The 18,663-nt window shown below is 39.4% G+C and overlaps 2 protein-coding genes across 4 annotated transcripts; one reads left to right on the forward strand and one right to left on the reverse strand.

Moving 5' to 3' along the window:
• The first annotated feature begins 18 nt into the window (after window positions 1-18).
• On the forward strand, window positions 19-15,425 carry LOC112990119 (solute carrier family 2, facilitated glucose transporter member 11-like). Of its 3 annotated transcripts, none has more exons than XM_064521850.1 (12): window positions 19-489; window positions 3,009-3,107; window positions 4,453-4,613; window positions 5,205-5,329; window positions 6,266-6,395; window positions 7,631-7,779; window positions 8,732-8,919; window positions 9,508-9,618; window positions 9,735-9,836; window positions 11,072-11,147; window positions 11,689-11,816; window positions 12,885-13,030. In XM_064521850.1, the coding sequence occupies exons 1-12, from the start codon at window positions 472-474 to the stop codon at window positions 12,897-12,899; spliced, it is 1,302 nt and encodes a 433-aa protein (XP_064377920.1). In that variant the 5' UTR covers window positions 19-471; the 3' UTR covers window positions 12,900-13,030. The 3 variants fall into 3 exon arrangements, with proteins under 3 accessions (XP_064377920.1, XP_064377918.1, XP_064377919.1); XM_064521848.1 differs by having other exon boundaries at window positions 25-489; window positions 12,848-15,425; XM_064521849.1 differs by lacking the exon at window positions 9,508-9,618 and having other exon boundaries at window positions 28-489; window positions 12,848-15,425.
• On the reverse strand, window positions 14,277-18,662 carry HSCB (HscB mitochondrial iron-sulfur cluster cochaperone). Its single transcript, XM_026111635.2, has 6 exons — window positions 18,436-18,662; window positions 18,272-18,368; window positions 17,897-17,986; window positions 17,173-17,317; window positions 15,749-15,796; window positions 14,277-14,443 (listed from the first exon to the last, which is right to left on the reverse strand). The coding sequence occupies exons 1-6, from the start codon at window positions 18,660-18,662 to the stop codon at window positions 14,352-14,354; spliced, it is 699 nt and encodes a 232-aa protein (XP_025967420.2). The 3' UTR covers window positions 14,277-14,351.
• Window position 18,663: the final 1 nt, after the last annotated feature.

Below are 18,663 nucleotides of genomic sequence, written 5' to 3' on the forward strand. Positions count from 1 at the left end.
AGCCGTAGTTCCGGGTGGCGGCCGCGAGGCACGCCGGGAGTGGCGGTTCGGGGCGGAGGCCGCGGGGCACGCCGGGAGCCGTAGTTCCGGGTGGCGGCCGCGGGGCACGCCGGGAGCCGTAGTCCGGGGGAGGCTGCCGCCTGCGGGGTGTGAAGGCCGGGCCGGCGCGACGGCTGTGGCGTTGCCGTAGCCGCGGGGCAGCCCGGGCCTGGGCGTGGCACCGGGGCCGCGCCGGCTGCGCAGGCGGCGGGTGAGGGGGCTGGCGGGGAGCCCCGCGGCCTTGTCCGGCCGGGCCGCAGGGAGCGCGCAGAGCCGGCGGCCGCGGGGAGCCTCGAGGGCACGGCGCGTTTGGCCTCGGCCCGGCGCCAGGCCGCGGGCGGGGCGGGCTGCCGCCGCGGCCAAATCCCGGTCAGATGAGGAGCTTAGTCTGGCTGCTCGCCGTCCTGCCGCCCGGAGCCGCGCGGCCCGAGCATGCCGCCGAGGCGCAAGGTAACTGCCCCGCTTTCCTCGGGGGTTCTGGCCGGGGCGGCCGCGGGCGCGGCTCCTGCCCCGGGGCGCCCCGCGCGGAGGGGCTCCCCCCGCGTTACGGGCTCCCCCCGCGTTACGGGCTCCCGCAGAGCTCTGTCCTGAGTTACTCCCGTGCTGCCGTGGCGCGGCGGAGCTTACGGAGGTCGGTGTTGCTGCCGTGAGGGTATCGTGAACCACCGAGGGAGTTCCCGGTGGCTGGCGCCGGCACGCAGGCCCCTGCCCTGTGTCCTGTGGGACAGGAGCTTCGTTTCTTTGGCACCTCTTACTCCCGTAGCGCAGTTTACTAAGCTTTACAAAGGAAATGTAATTCAGCCCGTGCTGAGAATGGAGTACCAGCCCCTGCTGAGAGGGTCTGGCACGCAGCGCAAGGTAAGCGGAACCGTCCTGACCCGCAAGGATGGCTCCTGCGGAGAGTTTGTGACTTCAACGATTCGCGCGTTTGAAAATCTCAGGTTGTTTCACATTTAAGTTTAAAATCAAAATTACATTAAATAATCAAGCTTGTGAAGTTTTATATTTTCCTGTGACTCCTAGCTGTGTTATAAAATGGGAGCTGTAAAAGCACATTTTCCGATTCTTATGTTTTTACACTGAGTGTAAGTTTGTTTCTGGCATGCTTTGAAGCGAGCTGAAAGTGCTCATAAGCTGTCATGAGTTAAGCGGCTCACAGAACAGGTAAGGCTGTTGTCTGCTCTGAAAAGTCCGGGCCCAAGCTCCCATGTGACACAGCATGTGAGGGTAATGAGCAGACTGATTTGAGCAGGAAGAAGAATGGAGGTATCCTAACAAAATAGAAGTTACATGATATGTGTTAATTTTTCTGGGTTTGCTTTTCTTTTTTCTTTTTTTTTCCCCTTAAGTGATATCTTTTCACTGTTTTATTGTTTAGCTCTTGGTCCGATATTAAATAAACCTAAGATATTTTTGGAGAGAAAAATAAGGCTCCTGTGCTATTTTTAACTAGGATTAGAAGGTAACGGCATTGCTTAAAGTAATGTAGAAAAGTGCTTTCTTGTAATTGTAAAATAATAATAATTCTTAATTATTCCTCCCAGTAGAGCTTGAAGTTCTTAACAAAAAGTTTTAACCATCTATTCTGCCAAGCAGGAACCTGAGTTGCAGGGAAATTAAGTGGCTAGTTCAGGTCAAACGGTCAAACGGTCAGTGGCAAAGACAGAAATCAAATCCATGGGTCCCGTCTTCTATTTCTGTGCAGAATTCATGAGATTTGCACTTCTGCATGTGATTGGTGTTGCTACTGTGTCAGTGCTGCTGCATTTTCATTGGTCTTGATAAGGACGATGTTATTTCTTATTTATTCCATGTTAAGCATGCTTTGATTGTCTGTGGTCATATTATGTAGGTTAAAACAATGACCTTGCTAAATGTAGGAGATCTTTGCAGGAACATCTTGATATTGGATTATTCTAGAATTAAGTGTTAACCATAAAATTTCATTCTGGTTGGTACAAAAAGATAATATGGGCATGGAAGAGTTAAGGCAAGCAGTCATGTTATTTAACAAGTGATTATGTCGAAGAAAATTCTTCTCAACGAGAAGTAAATTGATATTTGATCAACACTGCTTTTTCTCTGATCTAGTTGTACTTCAGTGGAAGTCACCAATGGGCTCTATCAGAAAACTGATCCCCTTCATGCATTCTGGGTGTTGGAAAGAGCAGAATAGTCTTGAGAACTCCAAACTCTTTTGCAAGGAGTTGTTCCAGAATTACCACTTCTCATTAGTAATTGGAAATAGAGGGCATATGGCAACATCTCATAAGAATCTACTGTCACAGATGAGCATCAAGGAAATAGAAGATAAAAAACATGGCTAAATATTGATTTAAGAATGTAACTTCAGGTCATCAGATCTGAAAAAATAAACACATGCTAATAAACTTTGGATTGAATACTGTTATCAATGCACGATGTTTTGTAATTCAAGGTATTAAGGTTTAGCACCTGCTAACCTGTAGACATTTAATAATCAACATAGAGTCTTGTTGGGGTAAATATTTTTGTTTCTTACATCTAGATGGAATGTGAGTTACATAATTTGGGACTTGGTTAATTCTCACACTGATTCATTGTGCCTTTAGCACCAAGCATTAGCAGTTTTGACATTCTTTCATAAAAAATGGACACCATGAGCAGCATGGTTCATTCAAAAAGCGCCTACACAGTTCAGTAAATATGCCATCAGATATAAAATGATTGTGTAGCCCACGTTTAATCTGGAAACTTCTCATTGTTTCATCTCTCAAAGATGCCAGTGATCATGGCCAAAGTCAACGTGAAATGTTTCTCCTTCTGCAGATGTTTGCGAAGTTGTATAGTTTTTATAACCAAATACTTTCACTGCTCAAAAATAACTGTGTGATTTTTTTTCCACTATGATTTTCTTCTAGACAGAATATGTGTGTGAGTTCCAGGTCTTATCCCTTTTCATGCCCCTGTTACTTTCTTTTGTTCTCTAGCTCCCCAGCTGGACCTTACTTCTGTCTGTTTGTGCTGTGGGAATTGGAGGGACCTTTCAATATGGGTATAATGTTTCCATTATCAATGCACCCACCCAGGTAAAATATTGTCTTGTTGTTCACAGGGTTGTTTTATCATAAGGGAGGTATTCTGTTGCACTGGACTGGGAGGCCAAATGCACTTTGACTGTGATGGCCGTGGGAACCAAAGCAGATTTCCTCTCGTAGGAAGGATTCTTGTTGATTTCCTAAAGGGTTTCAGAAGACTTTGTTGTTTGAATATCTCCCGTTAGAGGTATTCCATGTCTGATAAAAGCGACAAAACATGCCACCTAAATACCTCTTTGAAAGTCTGTTTTTGAAGGATTAACTGAATGAATAAGTAACATCTTCCATTAATACCTCTGACTACTGTAGCCAAGAACATTAAAGATAGTTGCAGCAGTCTATTACAAGACAGCATATTGAGAAAGATCTTTTTAGAGAGCGAAAAAAGTTGGATCTGTGATGTCTGAGTCTGTATCTGAGGCGTTTCCACCCACTTGTTAGTTTTGCATCCATTGCCATGGCCTTGAGGATTTTGCATACTTTATGTCTGACTCAAGAGGAACTGAGCTAATGATCTTATGAAAGTGATGGATATCATTTTCTGCTGTCAGCTGATTTATTTTCTTATCCAGCTGTGAAGAATGAATTTGCTATAGCGTTGTATGCTTTTTACAAACGTTAAAATAAGCTGATCATGAAGGAAGATGTCATATGCTGGAAATGGAGAGTGTCCAGGAAGTTGGTTCATGTGTTAAATCTTTGTTTGCTGGCTAGAAACATGAGTCTGTAATTGCAGATGCATGTCAGTTCAAGAGTGTAGGCAAATTTTACAAAATCAAGCATGTAGAATAACAGTTTGAGAGTACTGACCCATGAAGACACTAAGAAAGGAGGAGGAAAATATGAGTTGAAAAAGGGGATTTTACTATGAATTGTTGGGTTACACTAAAAGCAAAATTTAAAACAAATGTCAGGATGAATTTCCTGGCAGTAGGATCTGTTAGATTTTTGAGACCTCTTTTCTGTGAGGTGTTGCTAAAAGCTGGTAGGGCTTGCCCATCTCCCCTGTCCCCCTTTCGTTTAGAAGGACCTCAAAGCTCTATCCCAGCAGTATATGGAAAGGTTATGTGTCCCTCGTGGAATATAGACTCTCCTGAGATAAGGTACCAAAGGAAAGCCACTCAGCAGTCTTTGAGGTGTATGGGGAGTAGGAAATGGTATTCTGGTCAGAGATGATTCTGCTAGTCGTTAATATTTTTAATATAATGCCACTAAGATAGATGCCTCTTGTTAGCTCCCAGAATGGGATTTCAGGATTTAGATGAAAATTATTTATAGCGCTACGCTATAGGGCTTACACATAGTGCTACACATTCCTCATTCTTTCATACTGCAGCATATACACAGCTTCTTAAATGAAACCTGGATGAGTCGTTATCACAAGAAGCTAAATCCAGATTTGCTGACTTTTCTCTGGTCTGTCATTGCTTCTATATTTTCACTTGGAGGCCTGTGTGGAGCCCTTATTGGAGGCAGCATGGCAATCCGGCTAGGCAGGTGAGTTGTGGAAGCAAGTAGAGATATAGCATGTTTTCTTTTTATACTTTCTCACTGTAATATAATGTAAATAAATAGAAAAAGAATGAGAGAAAATGTACCTTAGGTAATTATAAATGTTTTCACTAGGTAGCAGTTTTCTAGCAGTATTTTACAGTTTATTCCCATGTTGCTTTAAAAGAGGAAGAATGCTGATTTATAGTCTTCCAGTCCAGCCCTTCCATTAAATTTATTGATATCTAAGCAGAAGTATGCACATGCTGTATGGCATGAAACACCGTTTCCCCATACACGCATTTACAGCCTTCATGCTGCATAATTTGTAACATTTCATAAACATTCCATGTAGATACAGCATGAACGAACACAAACACACCACTACTTTGTTAAGCATTTCTATTGTATTTATGCCTTATGTTTACATTTGGACTTTATTTTTAAATGTGAGTAAATAGTTCTATTAGCTAGATTCCAGTGAATAGAGTGCGTCTTCAGTACAAAGCCCTTCTTTCCACATTATCAGAAAGGAAAAGGTTTTAAAAACCACATTACTCCATATATCCATGATGTTTTCTTTTTTTTCCTCTTTAGAAAAGGAGCTCTTTTGATGAACAATATCATAGCAATACTGGGCTCCATTTTAATGGGGATCAGTTTTCCTACAGGAATGTTTGAGCTATTGATTATTGGCAGGTTTTTGATTGGCATAAATTCAGGTAAATGAATTTCTGTTCCTACTTTCAATAAACTATAGTGAATGATAATTTATCATTACTGCTGATTCTGTACGTAGCATGATTCATCTTTGTATGCTGCTTTGTGGATATGATGACAAAAATACTCTGCTGTCTAAATTAGAATCCAAAGGCTGTTAAGTTCATGGAGAGATCAGAAAAAATCTTATTTCTTATGTGTTTTGATTGAGTAACCCTTCTCAAAGCAAAATCTAGAGACTAAAAAGACTGTGGAAGTGCTGTAATGCTGACCTAGTGTAATATGGCATGTTAGTAAAGGCATGGAGAACCATATCTCTGGTGGTGTCAGGGCAATAATGATTACAGTAATGGTGGTATTCTGTCACAAGTTTCAGCAGTGGGCTGTGGTATTACTGCAGGAACTGAAAAAGCTCTAGAGCTGGTTGAGGGAATTCTCGTAACAATAGTTTGGGAAGAACATAAGAGGCAAAAGCCAAGTAAAAGCAGATCAAGGCAACTCGAATCAGGGTGATGGGCAAAATAACTTCGATGATACAGCCTCCTGTGGAAAGTCCTTTAAATGCAACAAAATTCAGAAGAAACTATTCCAAGTTTCCAAGGATAAATTCATAGCTCTGTATGCTTTAAAAGAAGCTCTTTGTCACAACAGATGTTTGATCCTGCAAGCTGAATATAAAATCAACCAGAATGCTTACAGGCCTATGAAGAACCTTTGGAGTTCTAGGAGGAAATAGAGAGGACAGTTGAAAAGAATCCAAAATAAACCAATATTTCATTAAGGGTGCCTCAGTATTATTCAATAAACAGAATATGGTAAAGGAAAAAAACTTTCTTGAGCATAGAAATCCAGGGTACATGCTGACTGCCACGAACTGTGTGAAAACCTAGTAAGATTTAATCTATTCAAAGAAAAATGTTTTTTTCTTTTCTCTGCAGGTATTGGCATCTGTGTGCAGCCCCTATATCTTGGGGAGGTTGCCCCAAAGCATCTTAGAGGTGGTATGGCCATGGGCAGTTCCATCTTTCTGACTGGAGGGATTCTGACAGGACAAATAATTGGTTTGAGGTTAGAAATACAATTTTTTGTGTGCCTTGTATTAATCACATACACAGAGTTTCAATTCCCCGCAGCTCCCTGCAAAGCAGTCATTGTAGCATTAGTGAATCAGCTTCATACAGAAGATCTACCTGTAGGAAGAAAACCCTGCTTTCACCACCTTAATTCTACTATTGCAAACCATCTATACTGTCTCCCTATGGAGGTATTCTCAGATTAGATGGATCAGCCTGAACAGCTTCAGTAAAGCAAGTACAGTTATGCTGAACTGGTGTTTCTTCCAGTTTCTTGCTGGAGACAGTGGGGCATAAAAGAATTCGTAAGACCGGACTGAGAGCAAAGGCTATTAATTTATGCATTTTAGCGCTATGGCTGTTCCTTGGCCTTTCTGAGCTCAGACCAGGTTGTTAACAGCTCTATCAAGTTGGGTCTTGAAAACCTCCAAGAATGGAGACTGTACAACCTCAAAATGAACAGCTTCTTTCATGAAGTCTGCTGGAAGCTTCCAACTGCCCTGAAAGCCACTGCTAATACCCTGAAAAACAGCATATCATCTGTTGTTCCTCTGTGCCAGTACTAAGAGCCACTGGACTTCCTTTTCTTTTTCTATATTGCCACTTTCTTAACTAACTTCTTTTGCTGAATACTTCAGGCATGAAGTCCTACCAGATTCTACGAAATAAAGTAGGAGACAAACTTCAGGCTCTATAATCTTACCTTACTTAAAGCTAGGAGCACTATTTAAAATGCAATACAATTTCTATTTTAACAAGTTTGTATTGCCCATAATGCATCATTCTGCTGACTCTAGCTATACCAATTTTAATGATTAATTTCTATTTAAATACACCTTCTCATCAGATCAGTTTGAATGGGAGGTGGGATCAGATGACCTCCTGGGTTCTCTTCTAACGTAAATTATTCTATGGTTATCAAAAGCAGATATATTGCTGCTGACCTTAAGGTGTGGTCCTTATGTTTTCACTTTTCCATGCTACGAGGAAGCACTGCTTTGGCAAACCTGAAAATAATGCTTAGGACCAACACAGCAGTAAGCAGGAGTAAGGCAGTGTTGCTCATCTCTTTACTTTCCAAACTTTCTGCTGAGGTTCACAAAAAGTAGGTAACTGGTTACAGAGAAACTTTTCTCAAGGGAGAAACATCTTGTTCCCAGCAGTCTTCTAAATAGTCACCATTAGCTAATTACTTGATTTTTTTTTCTTCCTTTTCCACACTTCCTCCAGGGAATTATTAGGTGGAGAAACGTATTGGCCTTTGTTGCTATCCAGCAGCTGTTTCCCAGCATTTGCCCAACTTGTATTCCTGCCATGGTTTCCTGAAAGTCCCAGATATCTTCTTATTGACAGAGGTGATGAGCTGAGCTGTGTCAAAGGTAAGTTAGAGTGTTTATGCTTTCTCTGAACCTTCAAAAGATCACAATGGCTATATGGGGTTCCAAATTTTTTTAATGCAATTTTGTCAATGTACGTGAAGCTTGCAAGCCCCATGTCATATTGAAGTCTTTGCCTCAAAGTTTTAATAGTGTAATCAAGGATTGCTTTTGTTTTTTTGTTTGCGTTTTTATCATTTGAATTTTTGTCTTTTTTTTTCCCCCCCTCAAAGAATTGTGGTTGCTCCTGAACTGATACTGAAGAATGGCTAGAGCTTCCAACACATTGCAGTGTTAGCGATAACAATAGCATGGAAAACTTTGCTTTCAGGATCATCAAAGTTCTGCTGTTCTGCTTAAAAAGACAAATGGTCACTTATGATACACTTAATCTTGAAGATTTTAGAAGAGTTGATTTAGTAGAGATCTTTTAGTTTTGCATCCTAATGAATTTTGTTGATACTTGCTTTCAAAGAGTTACCTATCCTCTTTCCTGTAGTTCACTAAATGCATTCCACTGGCAAAATTAAAGGCATGGACATAACAAAAGACTCAGTATCAGCCTATAATTTAAGCAAAAGACTTTAAGGTGCTTGCAAACACTGGCTGGAGATCTGTGATTCAGATATAAAATACTTCAAAATATTCACTAAGCTTAATATTTTGAAGTGAGATAGTCCTCTAAGACAATCAAACAAAAAGAACACAAGCAAAGTCACATCAGTGAAATGTCCAAATCCACCAGAGCAAAAATTAAATAAAAAGAATACCCTTCCTGGTGGAAAACCAACAAGCAAATACCAAATCACTAACCAAATGGCTTTTTCCACAGCTTCTTAAAACATACATTTTTCATATCCTAGCAAAGGTCAGGTCATTATGGAAAAACATGATTTTCCAGAGGGTGTGTTCAATAGGTAAATGTACAAGAATCTAATATCCTCTTTTTTATTAGCTTTGAAGCGATTTCATGGCTCTTTACAATATCAAATGGAGATGGAAGATATACAGCAGGAATGTTTTGCCTTAAATGGGGAGAAATCCAAGAAACCCTGGCAATTATTCACTGATCGTGGTGTGAGATGGCAGCTCATTACTGTGATTGTGATGACTATGGGCCAGCAGCTCAGTGGCATAAATGCTGTAAGATTTCATACTTACAAACCTAAATAATTACTAATTTTCATCTGATTTTAAACTTTTATTAAAATGAAGGATCCATACAGAGAAGCTCAGAGATATGGGATAAATGAGAAAGAGTACCTTTGTTTTATTCATGTTTATTAAATTGAAACAGATTTCTCCCCTGTGTATTTGGAAAGGTAGGTTTTGTTGAATTTCAGGAAGGGTTTTTAGGTAGGTTTGTTGTATTTCAGGAAGGGTTTTACAAAATCCATGAAGTGGTATATAAATTTCTTTCAACAAAGACCTAATACTTGTGTTTACATCTTCATTCTTCCAAAAAAGTAAATAACGGTGCATCAGCTTATCCTGCTGTATATAGCTTAAGAATGATGAAGCTAAATAATTATATTTGCTTTTAAGCTAGTAACCATATTTACCTACACAGTAAATTATATATAATTTTTGCTGTCTGCATCATATTAATAAATCACAATATAAAATACATTCATGTGTATGTTTAGTATGAACTTGACTTTGTCTCCAGCTGATGATTTAACTACTGGGAATGTCCTTAATGTCCTTTTTTTTTAAAAAAAATTATTCTAGATTTATTTCTATGCAACTTACATTTTTAAACAAGCTGGGATCTCAGCAGAAAAAATCCCATATGTGACGCTAGGCACTGGAGCCTGTGAATGCCTCACAGCCCTCACCTGTGTATGTAAAAATTTTATTTTCCTGCCTTAAAGCAAAACTGTTGCTCTTTATTCTAGAAAAAGAATGTTGGTAAATATGTGGTCGCTATTGTAAAAAAAATTCTGTCTTGTCCATAGGGCTTACTGATTGACTGCGTGGGAAGAAGATTTCTCATCGTTGGAGGATATCTCCTTATGACCCTTTGGAGCATTGTTTTAACATTCTCCCTGACTTATCAGGTGCAAAGAAGGGCGAATTTATATTACACGATATGAGAATAGCTAGTGAAAATCTGTGCTATTCAAAAGAAGCTGTCAGGATGAGAGCTGCATAGGTTTAAATAGCAACGTAACTAATGACAGCAATGAAAACATTTCTTCGATGGATTTTGATTGATTCTAGAATGATATTTCCCTAAAATAAGAGTATGCTTTAAGCTAAGATTTGATCCTCTATTTGTCTTAAAGCTACAGCTATCTGCTTAATGCTGTTAAAATTAAGTAAATACAAAGCCACCTTTATTCTTTTAAAGTAATTTTAGGACAAAATACTAGATAGTGAGATTGAGCATCAGAGTCTGCTTCAGTCACTTGTAAAACAAACAAGAAATCTTTAAAGGATGTTGAGGTTCAAAATATACTTAAGCCCATTAAATCAGAATTAAAAGTAAATTCACAAAAACTGCAGAAGGCTCATTAGAGGTATTCATAGTGCCCTAAATTCACCATGTGAATGTGCTTGTTGATGTAGTATAAGGAAATGCATCATAAATTGCTCTGCTTACGTTATCAGCCCAAGTAAGGCAGTCCCACAAACCTCCTGAAAATGAAGGTTAGAAGAAATGCATCTCTACATTTCAAGACCATGCTCTGCTAGCCTGCTCTTACCTTGCAGTGTTAAGGGCCCCATTGTTACCTTCTGGTAATCCAAGCAAGATGATGTAGGTGCAGCTGTCCAGGTCCCTGTTAAGTGCCGAGTCCTTCACGGCTTCTTGGAGGAGGAGCTCCAACAGCGAGCAATTCCATTCAGTTAGTATTTGATTGCCTGATAAATCCTTACCTGACTAAGGTAGAATTAAAGAGCTGTAACCCTTTCCCCATCCACACCACTGAAGTTTAGAGCTCGCTTTGAACAGTTGTGTGTATCACATGTGGTCTGATGCTTGGAGGGACGGTAGGTCTGCAGGCTGCACAGGTTGGCAAGCAGGCCGCGAAGTGGCACCTACAGGATGTCTGTAAGGTTGGAGTAGAGTAAGCTGCTAGGCCAGACAAAAAAATTGACTGAGCCAGGCTTTAGGCAGAGTCTAGACTTAATTATTTTATCATGACTTTTGTAAGCTTCTGCTTTTGTTTTTGAAGAGAGGCTTGGTCTTAGTTGCAATAAAATAGCTGTGAGAAAGTGTAACTATTCAGCCAGGCTTGAACACCGGATAATCACAATCTGAATTGAAACTTTTCATTCTCTCCTTTTCCAGGAACTGCACTCATGGGTGCCATATGTGAGCATGACATCTATATTTGCCTTCATTTTGAGCTTTGGGTTGGGACCAGGTATTACACACTAATAAAAGTTTGTAAGTGGCAAGATGAGCATTTGGGTAAAAATGTCAGAAACTGCTGTGCAAGCCAGACACTAAGTACTTACTGTAAGGCTGTTGATGCTCTGGCTAAAGGAACAAAAGTGGTCCTATCTCATCAAAACAGAATAGTCTCATATAACTGGAAACACACTTTGAGGCTCATAGTGCATTCTTCTCAGCGCCAGTTAGACATGAGGGAAGTCTTAGTTCTGGTCTTTGATGCATTCTAGTCACATAAAAAGCAAGGAAAAGCCTGTTGTGCTTTTAAAGGGACGCTAGCTCCCTGAGCAGTCCCACTGAAGTAGAGACACTTTGTAGAAAGATTAATCTATTGCTCATGCTTTAAGTATAATTTTGCAGTTAAGAATAATCTGTTGAAAATAATTTTGAATAGAAGCAGATCAGCTAGTGGCATATTCAAAAGCAACTGCCTTTTTTTTGGCTTCAAACATACCCTGAAAATGCACACTTAGCATAATGACCTGTTCTGTTTCTGAAACTGATTCCCCCAGGTGGCATAACAAATACCCTGACAGCTGAATTATTTATACAATCTTCACGTCCTGCTGCTTACATGATAGGAGGAGCTATTAGTTGGATTAGCTTCTTCACAATTGGAATGCTCTTTCCCTTTATAGTGGTAAGTACCTATAATACTACTGTTCCTAATTGCCTCACCTCCCCTTATTCTTCTCTTAGGTTTCCTCAAATTGCTTTTCTTGTACAGTAACAGTTACACATAGGATGGGCACAAACCCTCAACAGAGTATAGCTAGATTCAGTCCCTCTTAAAATATTTTTAGATATCTAAACAACTATAAAACATGACAATAATTGAAAAACAAAAAGAATATACGAGGGGTAATTTTCATGTTCAGAGTCCAAAAAATGGAGAAGGTTATCAAAGCTAGAAAAACTTAATTAGATGCTGAGATTCAAGTAACACATTTTTGAATAGCTTTTCTTGCTACTGTGTCAAAGTAGAAGTAGTACCTGAGGCTGGTAGCTTACTTCTTCTCTTAGGTCTCACAAAACTGTCCAAACTAAACCTACTTACAGAGGGTTCTCTGACCAGAAAGTATATTAGGAAAAACAGTATAGGCTTTCATTTCTAGCCTATTATTTCCAGTTTTAGCAGTTATTCTTTAGAACATACAAGAACTGCATGCAGCAGGGTATCTCAACTTAATAATCCTTTCTTGCTTGGTTGAATTCTGCTGTTGAAAAGTATTTTTAATTAAAACTCTTCATAAACATTTATAAAAAGATAAATTTCAACTTTTAAAATGAGACAGCTAAGTCTAAGCAACTTTTATTTGAGCAAACAATGAGTTGTCAGTTTGCATCAAATATATAAAAAGTTTTTGTGATAAAAACTTGTCAGATTATACTCTAAGCCTGTGCATGTATAATGTGTGGTTTTTCTTTTTTTTAAACCACTTTAATGAAAGATTACCACGTGTATCGCAAACCACTTGGTAGTTTTTCGTCTTCAGGAAAACAAAATATGTAAAGTTATGATAATAGTTGGAGCTGCTGCTGCTGCTTTTTTTTTTTTTTTTAAATCTGGGTGGCAATGTTAGGTTTGACTGGGAACAGGAAGCTTTGTATTTTCCAAAACCTGCTATCATACTTGACGTGTGTAATCACACAAATATATTTTATTTTCAGAATGGACTGAAACAGTATTGTTTTCTGGTGTTCTTAGTGGAATGCGCCGTAGTTGCTGCTTTCATCTTTGTCGTAATTCCTGAGACAAAAAACAAATCTTTTTTGGAAATCAAAAAGGAATTTCACAAGCTTAATTTTGGAAGAAATACTAAAGAAAAGGAAACAGAGCTGTATGAAAGAAGACAACTCCATGATGAATTTTAAAAAATTCTGTGCAACTTCACAGCTGTAACTAACTAATGAGAATTAGGAAGTCTTTTAAATTAGCTATAACAACATGAACAAGGAGCTTATTAACTCCTCCTGCACATGCAGATGGAGTTTAATTAAAAGGCAAATTAATCTTTCTGAAATGTTATTAACAATATATATTGTATTATAGACTTAATGTTTAGACACAGCTTGCTTTGTATTAATGCAGAAATGCAGGGGGGAGGTGTTCAGTGGCTTTCTCTATTTTTTGCAGATTTCTTTAGACAGCCTATAAGATCCAGTAGCTCTTCTTTTTATTTCTAAGCCCAGTCTTCAGATCCAGATAATCAAATATATGTTAATGTTTTATTGAATAAAACATAGATAGCGTTCTGTGGACTTAAAACCCAACTGAGAACTGATCCATTCAAACTGGTATTTCAAATATTCTAGTTAATAGAATAGACTTGAGGTATTTAGTTGCTGTTTCTCAATTAAGTAATTCCTTCGAAAGATTTCAGGACATCCTCACTCAGTCCTAATGTTGTAACAACACAAGGATATTCTATCCTATAGGAACAAAGGCTGTAGAGCACCTATTTGAATTATCCTTATTCTTAATAAAGTTTATTAGACAGGCTTATTTCCTAAAAGGGTACAATATAACAGTTTTGGGGGGTTGATTTTTTTTTTCCCTTCCCCCATCTAGCATTTTAATATTTTAAACTGTGTGACAGGGTAGAACCTGCACTGGTTATGAAGGCCAATTCCTAGCATACCAAGATCAACATCATAAAAAGCATCTAAGTAGGAGAGAGGGCAGACAATAGAAATTAAATACATTTCACCTTTGAAGACCTTCCAGGATGATCTGGTAGAACACAGACAAGGGCACTACGTAGAGCTTGGAGGGCCTGTGGAATGAGCTTTCTGCTTAATCTTCAACATTCCATACCAGACTTTTTCTCAATATAAAGTAAATTCTTAACATTTTAGTAGCTCAAAAATCTTAATTCCTCACTGTGTTTGTATGCCTGTTTGATACTAATTTCCATACCTGTAACCCCTGCTAGGATGGTAGTCCTAACTTACCTATTACAATTTTTCCTGCTTATAAGCATTTCCTACTTCCGGTGCTTACTGCAGCACTGATTAAATAACAGGTGGATTTCCTTTATGTTAACCTTCCTTCTCTCAGAATAAAGACTTTTAACAAAAAAACAGGAGGCAAGCACCATTTTTCCAGTTTTGGTTACTGAATCAGATGTTTAATTGAACATAACACTAACTCCTAATGGTAAAGGAAGCAGTATCAGGAAGGGATCTTCTTGTTCTTTAGTTTATCCTCTAAGTTTGCAAAATATTTCATTTTGGCTAGAAGCTTCTTAGCTTCTTGAAGATCATCTGAAATGAAATAAAATATTACTACTTCATAGAGGGCTGAATTTTAATTTTCAAGACAAATCTCAACATTTTACTGAAAGCAACTGTTTCAGTATTAGAACTAAGAGCTAAAAGTTGTAAGGACTCATACATTATTAAAACAGTGTTACATATTATTTTCATTTCAGAAGGCTCTGGGGGCCTCAATTCAGGTGTTCCACAAAATATGTAAGAATGTCTGGGACAAATGGCTTACAGCTGAAAAAAAGAAATGTTATACAAATACCCTTTAACGAGTTTCCTGTAAAGTGGCTATAATGTTGATGTAGCAACTGGGGAAGCTTAAGTATACAGACAAGTTTTTTTTTTTTTTTTAATGTATATGATTAGACCAACTCCCATCATTGAAAAATGCAAAAGATTTGGTGTTCAGATAGAGGCTGTTACAAAACTGGATTGAAATAATTGCTCCTTACTTAAACAGTGAAGTAATTGGAGGGGAAAAGTGGTTCATCTCCTACTGACAAGGACAGATGCAACACCGTCCTTAACTCTCATGGAACAAAGAGTGACAAATTATACTGTTGTAATTCTTCACATGCAGGTCTAGTCATTATTCTATTTATTAGAATAATAATAATATATTAATAATAATAAACAATTCTATATTTATTATAACAATAAAAGCATTCTGAGACCCAGCAGAAAAATACTGAGGTTTCTTCCCTGTGTAATAAGCTAGTATGGATTAGTTCAAGCTCCTGTATGTCAACTGGTCATGTTGGTCAAAGTTATGTTAATGATGGCCCAGGCAGTCCCTAAAACCTCAGGCCTAGCTAAATGAGGCATCAGGTCCTCTTTTGCTATACAGGTCCAGTTGCAACCAGCAAAAGCATCCCTGTTTGGTTGCTTGCTGCAAAAAATACAGCACCTGGACACTACTTCGTTAACAGCATCCGGTCTGCAGAACAAGATCCCCAAATTCAGATTTGAAGCCTGAGATTTTGATTTGAAGTTTGATTAAGAAAAGAGTCTGTCCTTCCCAATATTTTGGGAAACAAAACAAATCTTAGTGCCTGGGATGCGTTGGAAATGATCATTTTGACACAACTGGAATTAACTGGAGTGCTTCCCCTCCTCCCTCCCATATGAGGTCTGGGACTAAAGGAAAGATCAAGCTAGAAGTATTTATTTTAAACACTCCACACAGAATGCTTGTTTAGGCAGTGAATAGTTCAGAAAATATTTGCCAAAAGAGAATGTGGGGTTTTTTTAAGCATTTATTACTGATATTATGGGAGCTAACTACTTAATGCAAATAACTACCTCTTTCAAAAGCTGCAGTTACCTCTTTGGTCAATTCTTCTTGTTTAACTGTAAAACAAAATAATCACAGTTTGTCACATACTTAGTATATTTAATACCACTGCATTATGATTGTCTGTGGAGGAACATTACTGTTTGTATCATAGTTTTTTGGGAGCCAAGAGAGCTTTCTCTATTATTGCTGTCAATTACTTTCATTATCATTTCAAACATATGCTGCTTTGTTTAGATAGGTTTTATGGACAGTGATGCCAATAGTCACTAGCTTCTTAGAAGTCTGACTGACTTTGAGAATTTCAGTTTACTCTGCTACAATTAATTTTCTTTTATTCTAATAACTTTTTATTCTAATTGCTTTTGACATACTGTTATTACAAAGAATGAAAAATAGTAATGAACTCATGTTTTGGATATCACCAACCACATAAAAAAGAAACTTGCTAGTGTTAGGATAGCTATCATTTACTCAGTTGAAGAAAAGTACTGCAAATACAGTATGGCAACAGTAATTGTGTTTGTAAATTATCTCACGGTTACTTGCGTTAATACATAGAGAAACTAGTTTGTTGAGCTTAAGTCTCCTCTGTACAGAATCGCTTTGACAGAAGGCGTGTCGTATCTCACTTGTCTTATCCTCTTGGTTCAGCGGGCAAAGATTTGTTCAAACTCCACAACCTTATCACCATCAGATTGTGCCGACATCTTGTCTGGATTCTCCACTACCACCGATTCATGAACTGCCTTCTAATGAAATATTTTATCCAGTTCTCTTCTATATTTAGCAAAATACTCAACATTTTCAATTGAAGAGAGAATCCAGTGAAAGTCTGGAAGTCTTGTCACTGACAAATGACCACTTCTGGTAGAAAATACTACTCAGTTTTGGCTCTTTCATCACACAAGATTTCCACATATTATCTATCTCCTTGAGAAAGATAGATATAGATATATATCTATCTTAAGGAGATGATATATATATTTACATATATATATAAAAAAATACCTTTGAGATAAATAGTAAATAAATAAGACTTAACCTAGTTAAGTATTTTATTAAACTCCATTTTGAATGGTTCTTTCCTTTAGAACAATCTATTTGCCCTTATCTGCTGAAGACTGAATAAGAACTTCCTTTTTATTGCCAATATATATATGCACACCTATATACCTTCAGAATAAGTACCATCATGCAGATTTTCTGAAGCCCAATTTGATTTTTAGGTGGTATAAATTGGTAAAGATAACATTTCTACAAAAAAAGTGCTTGGAGCAAGTCAGTTCAAGTCTAATGCAAGTAAGTGAAAGGAAACTATAAGAAATACACTGATAGTTAAAAGTCTTAAGAGAGACTAGCTTCTTTTCATGTGACAGAAGATACAGGAATATAAATTAGTTCTGTACAAAACTGCTAGATTGCAACCTACCTTTAATGAAGGTTTCAATTTCTTCAAGGATACCCTCATTATTAGGCTCCGCTAATTTCTCATTAATTTCCATGATTTCCATGAGAAACTCTGAATCAGCATCACAGTCTGTCTCTTGTGCCAGCTGTATTCCATTCAGTTCCAGCTTGTGAAGAAAATGAGAATTTAGAAACAAGTGTTGTTACATCTATTTCAAAGTAAATGATTTTCTAGAATACTAAGTCTTTAAAGAGAGCTAATGTGCACAGACTCCTGTTTGATAAACTTCAAGTATGTCAACTTACTCAGTGAAGTATGCATTAACAGAGTCTGTTAAAATTAACTCCATAGGTAGACCGTAAAAATAAACAGTTAATCAGAGCAAGAAAATCCGGTAACAAAGGCTGCAAAGAGCCTGACTTAAATTTAGAAGGAACAGCTATGGCCAAAGACAATGTGTGAAACAGGTAATAAATTAATGACATAAGCAGGAAGTGAGATTACAGTGATCAGGAAAGTGTTAGAGAAAACAGTGGTTTATAGAATGGCTGATAACTTTCAGACAAGCTTGTTTTTGGTCCCCCTTCTGTCCTAGGTGGTCCTGTTTCTTCTTAAAAGGAACACAAATTAGCAGTGGAGTCTGAGAAAGTTTATAAAGCTCTAATTTGTTATATTATCACCAGCTGCCCTAACCACCTACCACTAGTTATGGGAGTATTAATACAGTATGTAATAGAAACCTTACTAGGTAGAGGCCACGGCTCAGAGGATTCAGGAGGGTTTGGTAGGCTCTGTTAATCAAGGAAGAGTGCTGCTCAGAGTAGTACTGCTCTTTCTGTCAACAGAAGATAAATAATATTCAGTGGCAAGTTATTCATACTAATAAATGGCAAAATACATGACACTTCATTTCCTGCGGAGAAATAACATTTCCACACCAATACAGGTGTGTAAAGCTGAAAGTTCACTCTTAAAAGAAGTAAAATACAAAGAAAGGGGAGGGGATCTGCCCCGCGCCGTCGCCCCCGCCCCGCCCCCCCCAGGGAGCCTGCGAGCAGAAGCTCCGGCCAGCGCGTAAGGAGGCAAAGCCGGGGCGGCCGGGGGCCCGGGCAGCACTCACCGGCGGCCTCTGGCCGAAGCGGTCGGGGTGGAGGGCGCGCTGCAGGCTCCGGAAGCGCCGCCGCAGCTGCTGCTCGTCGAGGCGGAAGGCGCGGTCACTGCGGGCGAGAGCGGCGCCGTGAGCGCGCGGCCGCCCCCGCCGCCCCCCGCCCGCCCCGCACTCACCAGGCCATGAGGCGGAAGAGGTCAGGCCGCGGCCCGGGCGGCTGCAGGCACCGGCAGGCGGCACAGAAGCGAGGCAGCTCCCCGGCGCTGGGGACGGGGCTGCCGCAGCTCCAGCACCGCGGCGCCGCAGCAGAGCCCGGCCCGACGCAGCGCGGCCGCGGCGCCGCCTCGGGGACGCGGCGGCCCCATCGCCCCCGGCAGAGGTGCTGCCTGAGCGCCGCCCGCATC

This window comes from Dromaius novaehollandiae, chromosome 17, assembly GCF_036370855.1.
Source record: "Dromaius novaehollandiae isolate bDroNov1 chromosome 17, bDroNov1.hap1, whole genome shotgun sequence".
Lineage (NCBI taxonomy): Eukaryota > Metazoa > Chordata > Aves > Casuariiformes > Dromaiidae > Dromaius > Dromaius novaehollandiae.

Excerpts from the sequence above, each read along its gene's own strand:
- LOC112990119 (XM_064521848.1), top strand. Across the intron at positions 3,108-4,452 it reads TTATCAATGCACCCACCCAG|CATATACACAGCTTCTTAAA; the intron begins GTAAAATATTGT and ends TTCATACTGCAG. Across the intron at positions 8,920-9,507 it reads AGCTCAGTGGCATAAATGCT|ATTTATTTCTATGCAACTTA; the intron begins GTAAGATTTCAT and ends AAATTATTCTAG.
- HSCB (XM_026111635.2), bottom strand. The coding sequence starts at position 18,662 with ATGCGGGCGGCGCTCAGGCAGCACCTCTGCCGGGGGCGATGGGGCCGC. Across the intron at positions 17,318-17,896 it reads TGAGCCGTGGCCTCTACCTA|CTGGAACTGAATGGAATACA; the intron begins GTAAGGTTTCTA and ends TTTCTTCACAAG. Across the intron at positions 14,444-15,748 it reads AACTGCAGCTTTTGAAAGAG|ATGATCTTCAAGAAGCTAAG; the intron begins GTAGTTATTTGC and ends ATTTCATTTCAG.